This window comes from Mirounga leonina, unplaced genomic scaffold (assembly GCF_011800145.1).
Source record: "Mirounga leonina isolate KUSES-001 unplaced genomic scaffold, KU_Mleo_1.0 Mir_129, whole genome shotgun sequence".
NCBI classification, from domain to species: domain Eukaryota; kingdom Metazoa; phylum Chordata; class Mammalia; order Carnivora; family Phocidae; genus Mirounga; species Mirounga leonina.
In genome coordinates this window covers 15,432,773-15,446,356 of record NW_023270323.1, presented here as the reverse complement: position 1 = coordinate 15,446,356, position 13,584 = coordinate 15,432,773, and the positions used below count along the sequence as shown (strand labels likewise).

At 43.5% G+C, this 13,584-nt stretch overlaps 1 protein-coding gene across 2 annotated transcripts in view; it reads right to left on the bottom strand.

Annotated features, from left to right (window-relative positions):
* Window positions 1–13,275, bottom strand: part of RASGEF1B (RasGEF domain family member 1B) — a 555,855-nt gene extending 542,580 nt beyond the window's left edge. The window contains exon 1 of one of the 2 annotated variants that reach the window (XM_035004687.1): window positions 13,076–13,275. In XM_035004687.1, coding sequence (XP_034860578.1) covers window positions 13,076–13,144 — 69 coding nt within the window. In that variant the 5' untranslated portion in view covers window positions 13,145–13,275. The remainder of the gene's footprint in view (window positions 1–13,075) is intronic. The other variant, XM_035004688.1, reaches the window with a different exon arrangement.
* Between the last annotated feature and the right edge of the window lie 309 nt (window positions 13,276–13,584).

Genomic DNA, 13,584 nt, shown 5'->3' with positions numbered 1-13,584 from the left:
AAAACAAAAACACTAACTCAAAAAAACATTTGCACTCCCATGTTCACCACATTATTTATGGAAACAACTTAAGTGTCCATCGACAGTCAAATGGACAAAGACAATGTGATGTATATTCAGCCATATAAAAGAATGAAATTGTGCTATTTGTCCAACATAGATGGACCTTGGAGACACTATACTAAGTGAAATAGGTCAGAGACAGAGAAAGACAAATACCATATCATCCCACTTACGTGTGGAAACAAAAAGAAGAAGGAGGAGGAGGAGGAGGAGAAGAAGAAAAAGAAAAAGAAAGAAACAAGAAGCTCATGGATTCATAGATACAGAGAACAGATGGGTGATTGCCAGAGGTGGGAGGTCGGGGTCGACAAAATGGATAAAAGTGGTCAAACAAATACAAACTTTTCACTTATAAAATAAATAAACCCTGGGATGTACTGTACATAGCGTGGTGACCATAGCTAATAATTGTAATGCATACCTGAAAGTTACTAAAAGAATAAATCTTACAATTTCTCATAACAAGGAAAAAATACATTCTGTAACTTTGCATGACAGATGTTAACTAGACTTATTGTGGTGATCATTTCACAATATAGAAAAATATCAAATCACTTCGTTGTACACCTGAAACTAATATAATGTTGTATGTATCTCCTTTAAAAAAAAAAAAAAGGCAGCCTTTAATATCACTAAAGATACAGGGAGTGGGCACCAACTTTTGCCTTGGTCACACTGGAGTCATTATTGAGATGACTAATGCATATGAGGTTTGCCTGCTCCCTTACATTGGTGAGGGCATCACAGTTCACACCCAGGTTGCCCTAGAAAGAGTGGGGGAGCTTGGGAACAGAAGACCTAGAGCTGAAGTCCTAGTTCCATTGTTCTCTGGCTGTGGTTATCTGGGGGCATTCACTTTTCCTCTCTGAACCTCAGCTTCTAAGTCTGTCAAGTGGGGATGATAATACTTTAAGACCCATTCAGAGGATTCAATCAAGGTGCTTCCAAATCTAGAAAGCACTGTGCCACAAAATTTGTTGATTATTCGCTTCTACTGATAACACTCTCTGCCACCAGCAGGATAGGAGACCCCATAACATAAAATCCTGGGCCATCACCCCAACATGCTGTACCTTGGGAATGGTTTGTTGAGAGAGAAAAATCTAATTATTCTTTATAGCTCACGGCTTGGGTATTCTTCATCCAGTGATCTAAGGAAACGGAAGGAAGAGACGGGGATAGTTAGAAATAGCAGGTGGGATTTATGCTAATTTTGTGGGACAAGGAAGGGCTTGAAAATGATTTTGGAAAGAGATAAAGTTGCTCCCATTTGTTATCATATTCATCTTCAAGGCCACAAATGGGAAGAAACTTTACTAATGATGGAATTAGTTCTTCATTTATTTATTTTATTTTATTATTATTTTTTAAGTAAACTCTATGCCCAACATGGGGCTCAAACTCACGACCCTGAGATCAAGAGTCCCATGCTCTACCAACTGAGCCCCTAATTTTCCATTTAAATAATAATATTTTATGGTATTTAGGCATACTCTACATTGTTCCAAACTGTATTTGAGGTAAGATACATTATAGTTTTTGGTACCACTTTGTGATTTTGCAAAGAATTTCATAGTAATGATTTCAACTGGTGGTATTTTTTTAAAGATTGTATTTATTTATTTATTTATTTGAGAGAGAGAGAGAGAGAGAGCATGAGCAGGGGAGGGGGCAGAGGGGGAGGGAGAAACAGACTCCCCACTGAGCAGGGAGCCCACCGTGGGGCTCCATCCCAGGACTCTGAGATCATGACCTAGCCAAAGGCAGACATTTAACTGAGCCACCCAGATGCCCTTAAATTGGTGGTATTTTTTAGAGTGCTATCTTCTTAATTCTTTGAAGGAGGAAATCATACATAGGAAAGGTGATAAATTATTTTTATTATGTGAAAGTTTGGTTAGACAATTTTTAGACCCAAGCTGTTTTCCAGAGCTAGTATTTCTTAATTCCCTGTTCCCTAGTTTTTCCATCTGTAAATAGAGTAAAATAATCCCCTACTGTTTTTCCATTTCTAATAAAATTACGTATGGAAGGTGTTTTGGCAAATTCAAAAGAACTGTTTTTATTGTCCATTATCCATCAACTCTGCTAAGTGAGAGTATATTTCTTAGTCACTCTAACCCACAGCAATTCCAAATCAAGGATGCAACCCTAAAGAAATTCCTTTATTTATCTAGGAAGTATTTGCACATAAGGGAAGTCCATACAACGTGCAGAGAGGGAGATGAATTAACTAGGAACCCCAGAGGGTCCGCCCAGCTGCTTGGACACCCAAACCTGGCACTGAGCAAATGAACTCCTAAAATCACTGGAGGCATCAGGGTACTCACCCAGCCATCTGACTCACTCACAGCATCTGGGCATGAGAAAATTTTATTTCCCAAAGCCCACTTCCCTGTCCCCTCTTCCCTAGCCACACATACAAACAATCTGGACAGTCCATAAGGTAGAGGATAATTTTAGGGGGCTCCCCAGGGCCTGGCTGGATGCTTTCCAATCATTTCTTTCTGGCCTGTGAAATCAGATGCACTATTTCTTTATACATGAGAAAAAATGAAATCAGTTTCTATTTGCAGAGTGAGATGGAGAAAATGAAAATCGCACACAGCTATGTCACAGATTCTTAGAAAGGACCTTCCTAAGCTAGAAGAGAGGAAGGAGGCAAAAGAGAAACTCAAAAGAAAAGGAAGTTTGATTTGTGAGCCCCTGAAAAGTGTCCCACACCCTCGGTCTCATGTACGTACATAGCACATTTAAGGTTTTGGAGTATAGGTGGTAAATAAAATCAATGAGATTTCTGGATGCATTTTAACCACTGGTCATGTGGTTTAATCATCATGGCCATTCCAGAAGCAAATCGCTGTGTGTCAGTCTGTCTGTGTGTCTTCCTGTCTATGTGTGGCTCTGTATGTGCATCTGAGCTCTCCCACACCACCCTTCTTTCTCCTAACGGACATACAACACATTTTAACACATATGAAATTTGGTTAAAATGAACACCAAGAATAGATTGTTGGACCAAAAAAAAAAGGCCTGGGGAATTAGATTTCACAAAAGGCCTATACTAATTCAAGAATGGAATAGGAAAGAAGGACACTGATTAAGAGGGAGTATGTGGACCAATATTCTGTACCTAAATATGGTTTCAAATGAAATCATCCTATCACATAACCCAAATTTTGCTGGCCACATAAACCCAACTCCACCCTGAGAACATCAGATTCTCTTCCAAAGATCCCTCCTTCTTTGGTATTGGTAGGTGTCCTCAGGGGGAAATTACATCATGTGAGCTCTCGAACCAGTCCAGGCAACCATAGGACCTGCTGGCTCCAGGTTGCCCATAAGCCTGAAAGGCTCCTCCAGGAGACTACCCATTATTGCTCTGCCCAGGCCATCAGTGCTCCCCTTGCATGGAAAGGGTTCCCTTCTCTGAGTTCTACTCTCTGAAACAATATAGGATGATCCTGCTGTGGGGCCAAGTTCTTTTTTCTGACACGGAGTAGCCAGGCTCAGGGGACAGAAGGAAAGGGGAGGGAGTTCAAGTAACAGCCACTGTATGTTTCTGCAATCTATAATCCTAGACTCTCAGACCCTCTTCAGAGCCCAGCAAACCCTCCTTGCAATTTGCCTCCTGCCACTGATATCTGCTCCCACCCTCCCCACATCTTGATAGAATTTCACTCATAAACTCAGTTAAGTTTCGTCCTGAGGAGGTGCTTTTTTCTTTAAGGAAATCTCTAGATACAAGTAGATTCCAGGACTTACTGCCCAGGGGTTAAAGCTCTAGTTGTAAATTATGACTGCTTCCTATTTCCTTCTCTACCTTTCAAATGCAAGCATTTCTATTCCTTACCATCCATACCATCCTCGACAGTCCATTCACCAACAGATCCTCGCATGCCTGGGATGCCAAGTATGCACCTTATGTTCTGTGCTCTCCATCACAGTATCAGAAATAGCAATTCACATCTGTATAATGCTTGACATTTTATAAAGGACTTTCACATTTATTACCATTCTGGAGCCTCACATCATTTCTGTGAATAAAGCAAATCGAATATTGTTACTTTCATTTTAAAGCTACAAAAATTGACACTCAGAAAGGTAAGGAGATTTCCCCTAATAGCATTCAGCCAGTGAGGAGATGAGGCAGGCTCAGAATCCAGATCTTAAGACTCCTGGTGTAGGTTCTTTGCAATTCATAATGCTGCCACCCTCCAGCTTTCAGCCCCATGCACCTCTCTGTAGGCTCCCTCACTTGGCTTCCAGCCAAGTTCAAATAATCTCCATGAAAGTAAATTTCCATGCTTTCAGGCCATCCAACAGAGTTTCCAGAGAAGCAGGGCATCATTACTCCCTCTTTCCCACTAGAAATATGATAAGAAAGCCCACTGGATAAGTGTTCTTTGGAGTAAATTAATTTTGGAATAATCTTATCTGACTTCCAGCCAGAATTCTCCACCAACAGCATGCAACATAAAAGTCTGATGAATAAAATCTTGACTTATAGCATGGATTTGCTTCACTTGACTTATTTTGAGGACGCATGTTTGCAAACCAACTGAAAAATAAAAACTACTCTGTGTTTAATTATATTGCAATCTATGGTTGAATTTCATTTAAATGGAATTTATAATTGGCACATTTGTCAAGTACTACTTCTGCCAGAGTTGTATGTAAAAGTACATTATCAACATTTGTACAACTGCAGCCCAAGTTAGCTAGCATCAAGACCCATCCCATTGATTAGGGGGCAAGTCACTAAAGGACAGTGGCTGTCGCATTTCCATAAAATACAAGTAAATATATTCAGAAATAAATTGTTTCCCAGATTTTGCTAAAACAGCATATGGCATGTTTTCAAAGTTAATGAGCACTGATTGAGCACCTCTGTTGTGCTCAGCACTGTGGAGAATTCAGAAAAGGAAAAGGTATGTCCTAAGATAGTCAAAGAAGAGAGACACCCCAGGGTATCGGGATCAAGGTGAAAGTATATAATTATCATCATTATCATCATCATCATTATACTATTTGTCAATTAACTACATGCCAAACACTAGGCTTAGTATTTTATTTGACTTATCTTACTTAATCTTCATAACAACTCAATGACATAGTTACTATTATCATTCCAATTTTCAGAAAATAAAAGCGAGACACAAAGAACTATTTTATTTAAGGTCATATAGATACGAATTGAAAGCGCCAGGATTGGAAGCCAAATATCTGAATCTCCAGCCTGTGTACTCTTAGCCTCCTTCCCATAATTGGAGAAGCCTTCATGATGGGCTGGATCTTTACCATGGCTCTGGTAGGGTTTAGTTAGGAAGAATGGAAAGAATGAAGAAAGGTCATCATATTAAAGGATAAGCAAGTAGCATAAACAAAGGCATGGGGCAAGAATTTGTATGTGACCTGTGAGGATCCCTGAAGAAAATTAATGGCAGGAAATAAAGTTAGCTAGGCAGAGTAAGACACTTAAGAGAATACCTTAGAAATAACCCAGACAGAATTTAAAGACTTGAGCCTTTGGAAATAGAAAGTGACATAGACAGACTCTTGTGTGGGAAAGTGACAATGAAAAGCCATTGTAGTACACTAGCAGCATATTCAGGAAAGGGGGAAAAGAGGAAGACGTGAAAGAAGCAAACCAATTATTACTTATCGTGAAATCCCCTCCAGACCCTACTGCTCCTTGGTCATGGTACATATTCAATGAGTGTTTGTCAGATCAGTGGACAAAAACTAATAGGGATAAAAAGAAAGGTCTAAGTCCAAGAAAGAATCTGCGGGAGTCACTGACAGATTGTTCATGAAGAAAAAAGAAAAGGAAGAAAGTAAAAATGGCACCGAAGAGCTACTCTAGGTAAAAAGGTGTGTGGTGCTTTTGGCTGACAATGGAGTTGGAAAGGAGGAGGTTCCAGGTGGGCCCAGGGAGGGTGATGAGTCCTCTATTTCGCTTTGAAAATGTAGAGGTTTGAAAGGGATACAGAATACTTACCATATTATAGGCATTTGGAGAAATAGGCCTAGAATACATTTAAGATTCTCCAAGGGTAGAAAGCATAGTCCTTACTCATCACGAAATTCAGGTAAACAGAAGTTGTCATTTTATTTATGGGCTACTTCTATAGGCAACCCCAAGCAGGGAGAACTTCTTAAATATAAATGTCACTACTAGACCTACTGTATTTTATCCAAGACCTGTGAAGTAAAGAAATTCATAAGGTACAAGAATACTATCAGAAATTGCAAAGAACTAAGCCGAAGGAAATAAATCAAAGAGTGAAGCTCTTTTCCTGTTCCTTGTGACATGCAGCCAGCACTGGCCATTTGACAGATAGGAAACACCAGCCTTTACTTACCAAAATACAAAAAGGAAAAAATCATGTAATGGTTTCTCAGCAAGAAGCCATTAGACAGATGTAATCATAATGGGACCAAATATTCCTATAAATGAAATGCATGCATTTAGGACCACAAGCAGAGTTTAAAAGCAGCCAACACAAAAGGTAAGTAGAGTTGCCTGTGCGTATACAATGGCTCAGATGTGAGAGAGCAATCCAATTGGCCCTCAAACAAACTGAATTGTGAATTTACAAGACAAACTCAGTATCCATTAGCTTAAAATTCAAATGACCCTCATCGAAAGCCCAGCTGTGGCAACAGGAGCTATTATTCTCAAAGTAAACTTCTCCCTTCTGATCATGCACCGACATCCAATCACTGAAGCTACAGCCTTCCTCATCCAAATTATTTGCTTTCAAAACAGCCTGACCACTTGGCTCTTTCTTTAGATGCTTGAAGCCCATCAGAAAGACCAAGTGGATGAGAGCATGTAAGATTCATTTAAACAAAGGGGCTCATTGTAATAGACAAAATCAAGATCTCTACCAGGCAAATTAGAGGGGGGAGAAAACTGCTTGAAAGTATAAGTTCTTTCAAGAGAGAAGAGTTGGGGTCAATTAAAATATAAAGCTGGAAAGATCCACAAATGTAGCCTGAGGAGTCATTCAGCCCATGGAGCACATTTGTTGTTAGTAGGCGCAAAGAGAAATAAATTGAACTCCAACTACAATGTTCTAAATAAAAAGCGTATCATAAAATGGGCTCAGGTAACATGTCAAAACTTTTACCCAATTTAGAGGCAGAATATTTATCAAAGGTTATTTGGTAAGTTAGTTGTTTGACACTCTGAAAATATTTTCTCCCAAAAAATAATGTTATTCATGGTGATTGGCTTCCCATGGTAGACCACAAAAAATCTCCTAGAGTATGGAGTAATAATGTGTAAGTATAGTACTGGGATAATGAGGTAATGCCAATTTTTCTGTAAAAATAGCATCTTACCATCCTATATAGCAGTGCTTTTCAAATTATGAGTCACAACTCATGAAATCAATGCAATCGGTCTTTCCCTGTTTAATTCTTAATAGAATGGAAGAAATGGAATGGAAAGAACAGAATTGCAAAGATCAAAGTACGTCCCCTGTCATAAGTAAAAGTATTATTCTTGAAACTTAATTTCAATATTATAGGTATAAATAGCTCTGTGCATTCAGGATTGCAGTGTAAAATATATTTCTTACCGTGGGTCACAGTTAAAACAGTTTGCATGTCTTTTAGCAAGGCTTTCATGGGGTGCCTAACACAAAGCCAGGGTATAATAACATTTGTTAAATGAATGAGTGAGTGCGTGAACTGGTGAACACATGAAGAACGAATAAATCGGATGCCAGTGATACACTTCTCTCAGTCACAGACCTGACACTTGCAGAGGAAAGCTTGCTCACATTTCCACTAGCATTTCCGTACTAGTGAGGCAGTGGGGACAGAGGGTTGCCCAACTGTAATTCCCAATAGCTAGTTCCCTTGGCCTGGGACAGGATCTCTATCACAATAGGGGCCATTATGTGGGAAAGATAGGGACAAGGCTTCTACAACTGAGTAGGATTGGACTCTAGGGGCTGGGTTCTGAGGGGGCGGGGGAAGATAAGATAGGGTTGCCAGATTTAGCAAATAAAAATACAGGGTGCTGGTTAAATTGGAACTTCAGAAAAACAACAAATAGTTAAAGAGCAAGGAAAATCATGAACCTTCAGAGCTGGAAGATCCATCTGATCCATCAGTTACTTATGTGAGGCAAAATGATGTATACAATACTCTGCTGGGTGCTGTGGAAAGAAAAAACACTTAGTTCTTGAGCCTGAAGAGGTCAGAGACACACAGGCAAGGAGCTCAGCAATGACCATGCCCTGAGCACTATTCTAAGCACTTTCCAGGCATTAACTCATTTAACCCTCGTCATCCTGCGTTCGGCACTGCTATCATCCCCACTGAAGACCAAAAACTGAAGCACAGAGAAGTTACAAGAGAAAGCTGCCATAGGTCTCCTATAGAAACACACCAATAGTATCCAGTGGGCCTGAAGTAGAGGGCTGGCTGGGTCCAAGGGGCTGGGTCTGGAGGGGGGATCTGAGCTGAATCTTGCAGGAGGAGGAAAACTCAAAAGATGATTTAGGGGAAGAAAACTGCAGGCAGAGCCAACAGCTTAACAGTAAGAGGACATGATCAAGAAATAGGCATAGACAAAAGTTGCTGGAGTACCAGGAATATAATAAGAGGAAGGAAAGACTGGACAAGAAATGTAGGTAGTGACCACACTGTCAAGAGGAACCACATCCACTACTGCATCTGCATGCAGTGGCAAACCACCAAAGAACTGGGGGTACATAAATGGACACTGTGGTGAGTTGGGCTATTAAGGAAAATTGCTTTGGCAATGGTCCCAAAGATAGAGTAGATGAGGCAGCAATCAAAGGCCAGGACAAGATCAGGTAAATCAGTGCAGTTGGCTGGCAAAGCACTGTGGAATCGGAGTCCAGGATTTACCTCCAAGATTGGATCCATCATAGGGATGGACATAACCTTGGACAATTCAGGTAATGACCCTGAGCCCTGGCTTCCTCACTTCTAAAACAGGGTTGACAATACAACTTAACCTCATAGTGTCCTTGGAGAATAAAACAGAAAACATGCAGGAAATGCTTCATAAGTGGAAGCTCCCTGTAAAGGGTCATGGTGATTGAACTTGAATCCTTCCCTTAACAATTCCTCTGAGTTCAATCAGCCTTTGATTGAACATTCCAGGAGTAAGGTACTCATGCCATCCCAATGGTAACACAGTGAAGGAGAAAGAATGGAAGAATTCGGGTGTTTACCTTTCCTATTTCCAAAGAGAAAGAGTATAACTAGGAATAAAGCTGAGGTAGAAAACAAAAAAAACAAAACGCCAAATACCAAGTAACCATAGTTGAAGAAGGTAGGTGAACTTGGTATCCTCACTCTAGCACACATTACTAGAGTGACCCTAACCAAATTACTTAAACTCTGTAAACCCTGATTTTCTTGTCTGTGAAGGACGGTTGATAACACCTACATCGGGAACCTACTGGAAAGAGAGCTGAGACTGCGTATGTTATGCCCTTAGAACAATGCCTACCAGAGTGGACAATAAATGACATTATTGTATTATGTGTAAATTAAAATAAAGCTACAGTCACAGTTAGGCAGCGATAGTGGTAGAGACAGAAAACAGAATGTGGAAATAAGTAGAACATAAATGAAGTGTGACAATTCTAGAGGAGACCACGTCCAGAAACAGGGGCATGGAATTGAACACCCCTTTTCTGGACAGCCAGATGTGTTCTGCCCAGTGGATGTGGCTTCTGAAATGTGCCCCTCCAGGTGAGATGATAAAGGATGGCAGCATTAAAAATGCAGGTTTGCAGACTGAGGGAAGGGGGCCTGGAAGGAGAAAACGTAGTCGCCTCTGACTATATAATTCTCCTGCCTCTTTCTGCTGTGAAACCAGACCCCATCGCTGACTCTCAGGAAGGCACAGTGCAAAGCAATGCTGAGGCTGAGGTGGGGGGCAGGTTCATAATATGTCAGAGTTGACAGGGGCAGGAATGGATGTCGGGGCCAGACCTCCATCCGTCTGAGCATACAGGACACATGTAAGTAGGACCTGCGAGGTCTGAAACCACCGTTCTATGCTTAGAATGTCCTACTTCTCTAGACAGCAGAACATACAGAAAGCCCACTCTTCCTGCGGAAGCTCTGCCTTGGTGAAGCACAAACGTTATTCCAAAAATCTAGCCCAGTGCTTGGGGCACTGCCATGACTGAGGTAAACTTACTAGCCTTTCATTTTTTCTTGAAATTTTAAAATTGTTTCTCAAGGACTTGGTTTGTAAACTGAAATACTAAGAAAACGTAGAGGGAAGATTAACAAAATGATCATGAAGACACTCTGGGTTTCAAATGTGCACCATCTGTCCTTCGTCTCTGAAGATGACACAGCAAGGTACGCACTGGACCTGTTTTCCAACCACAGTGACTCTCTGCCCCTGTGTTCTCCCACAACCTGTCACCCGATCTCCCTTGTCAGACAACTGCAAACACGCGAGAGGTCCAGTCGGGATTCAGTATTCTTTCTGGCAGAATCTCCTCTGTGCACAACCAAACTGGCCTGTGTCGGAAGAAAGCACATTCGTGGCCACCCCCCTAACAAAATGAAACCAAAGGCCATTCATGATGAAAATCTCCATCTCTTCTCTTGATCTCCCTGAAACTAAAGGTAGCCTCCAAAGTTAGAATTAGAGCATTTGGTGGAAATGAAAAGCTGCCTAGATTTTCTCATGTCCTAGCACTTTCACTTTTGGGAAATGAATATTTAGAAAGGTTTAAGAATATCTTTCTTACACATTGCTCTCCCTCCCAAATATAGAGAGCGCAACAAATGCCTCTTCATTTATGAGTAAGAATGGGTTGCCTGAGAAGAAAGCAATCTCAAAACACATTCCTGACTCAGTTATTCACCTCTTTGGGCGGATTTTCCCCCATAGGTAGGGAAGGGATATCTCTTAACTCTTCCAGCAACACTGATTAAAAGTGATATCTGGTGGGGTGATTCAGCCAACACTGGATCAATCATCTGTAGAAAGGAGAAAGCAGAGACTACAGTGGTTCCTGCCCCCAGATGGCTAGAAAATAACACAAAGCAAGATAAATGGAGTTACCAAGGACTGAGGGAATTCCCTTTTCCAGGAGCTCTTCAAAGACAAAACAGCCACCCATTTTCTTAATTGTCTAAGTATGTCTCTGACTACTTTTTAAGCCACCCTCCAACCAGCAATGATTGAGAGCCAATTATTCTAAGAAATCAAGGTGGGGCATCTACTGGCTGGAGGATAAAACAGACAGGAATAGAACACCAAAAGTCAGTACATACAACGAAATGACTTGGTGTGGGTTTGAAATTTAAAAACAAAAATCCAGGGGATACCTGGCTGGCTTTGTTGGTGGAGCATACAACTCTTGATCTTCTGGGTGTGAGTTCAAACCTCACGTTGGGTATTGAAATTACTTAAAAATAAAATCTTCTTAAAAAATAAATAAAAATAAAAATCCAAATACAATGAAGAAAAAGCCAGAGAGAAAATTTTAAACGAGCATCTCACCTCTCTGGGATGACCCCCAAATGCTACCTAACATTTACATCACAGAGAAGGAAATGAGCAGAGATGTAACAGGCCAAAGGAGACAGCTGATTTAGCTGCAGGCCTGGAAAACTTTACTTTTTCAGGCTTTTCATTATTTTTTTAGATTTCAGGCCCCCAAGCACCCAGGCATTTCAGTCTGGCTTCTCCCAATCTGCTCTCGTTTTCCCAGCTGCACTTCATCACTTACTATTGAGATCTCCTTGCTTTCACACAGCAGAGATAATGGGTTGGGCAATCTGAGCTCTAAAATCAAAGCAATGTGACCACGGGCCCTCAGAAGGTAAGAGCGCCTACAGTTGCAAAGCGGAGAAGAGACTCACAAGCAGCCAGGGAAGAGCCTGAGAGTTTGCAGCCTGAAGAGTTGTCTTGCTGAAGGACAAGCTTTCATACCCAGGAGAGAATGGGGGAGAGAATTTGCTCTCAAATTTTGCTCTCCCTGGCCAGTCAGGAAACTGCAGACGGAGAGGGCCCAGGTGGCCCCTGGAATAGCCCTGAGGCTGCCAGAAAGAGTTGTCAGGCCCGAGGACGGAGTGAGGAGTGCCCTGCGAGGACACGCAAGGCTGGTTAACCTGGCCACGGCTGGGGCCACTGCCCTGTGGTCCAGGCCTAGTTGTCAGGCAGTCTGTTGGGTAGATAGAGACAAAGGATACACTGTTGCCACTGCAGAGGTAAGGGGGAGGGGTTGCTGTGCACACCGTGTGAGGCTGTCCCTACCGAGCAGCCAATAGAGGTTTCCCATTAAACAGTTGCTGCCACCACTCCTCAGTAGGACAAGCCAGCCAGCCTTCCCGTAAACGACTGCGTGCAGAGATGCGTACCCCATCACTGCCACCTCGGGCAGGTGTGAGCAATCAGAGGTACCTGCCTTCAGAATTGCGGATGCGTCCGCCGGGTTCGACAAATCCCATTGTAACCCTTCCCATCCCCAATGTAGCTCACTCACAGAAGAAATGAGTTAACTTCAGTGGAGTTTGGAGTGTGCTGGAGGTTGGGGGAAGGGACTAGGAGGAGGCAGAAAGACAGAAACCTTCTGATCTAAAGATTTTTACCGTTTGGGTTTGTTTGTTTTTTCGGATTAAAGGAGGGGGGGGGAACGAAGCAGCAAAAAGGCACTGCAGGATACTGCTCATTTTCAGACATACCTGGCATTTTAGGTAAAGAGCAACTCGCAAAACTCTGTCCAGATTGACAGAAAACGTGCTCGCCCGTCAACCAAGGAAGAAGAAAACAGATTCACTGAGGTCCAGGAGGCGAGAATTCAGGCTCCCGGGCTTCAGGTCTCCTCCTCGCCATCCTCGCCCTGCCCCACCCCAGACTTCCAGGTGGAAAGCCGGCAAGTGAGACTGCACCCACTTGTCAACTCCTGGGGACCCCAGGGACCCGCTCGGGGCTCGCCGCCCCGCCACCGCGGACGCCCGCGGCTGCGGGGACACACCCTCCACCTACCTCAAACATGGGAGAGGCGCCCTTGCTCGGCAACGTGCAGCCCAGGAGCTCGGCGAGAAACTTTGCCATATACGAGCGCTGAGGCAGGCTCCCTCCCGAAGCGCCCGATGCGTCCTCGCCCGGCGCGGGAGCCGGAGCGGCGGCCGGGGCTCGCGCGCAGCAGCCCGCCGGCCAGAGAGGCCGGGGCTCGGGGGCTGCCCCGCGGCGACCGGGGATGGGGGGCGGGGCGGAGGGCCTGTCGGGGGAGGGGCGGGGGGGCCGGGGCCCGGGCGAGCGCCTCCCGCTGGGCCGCCGCCGCCCGCTCCGCCGACCCAGCCTCCCGCGCCGCGGGAGCCGGGCGCTGCGGTCCGCGCTAGCCTTTCCCGCTGAATGTCACCATTACCGTAGTAAAGGGAAGGGCCCCGCCGAGGGGGTGGCGGGAGGGCCAACGGCTCCGCAGGACGGCGGAGCGCGCGGGCAAGGGCAGCGGGCGCAGAGCGCCGCGGCGCAGGCACCCGGACCAACCGCGG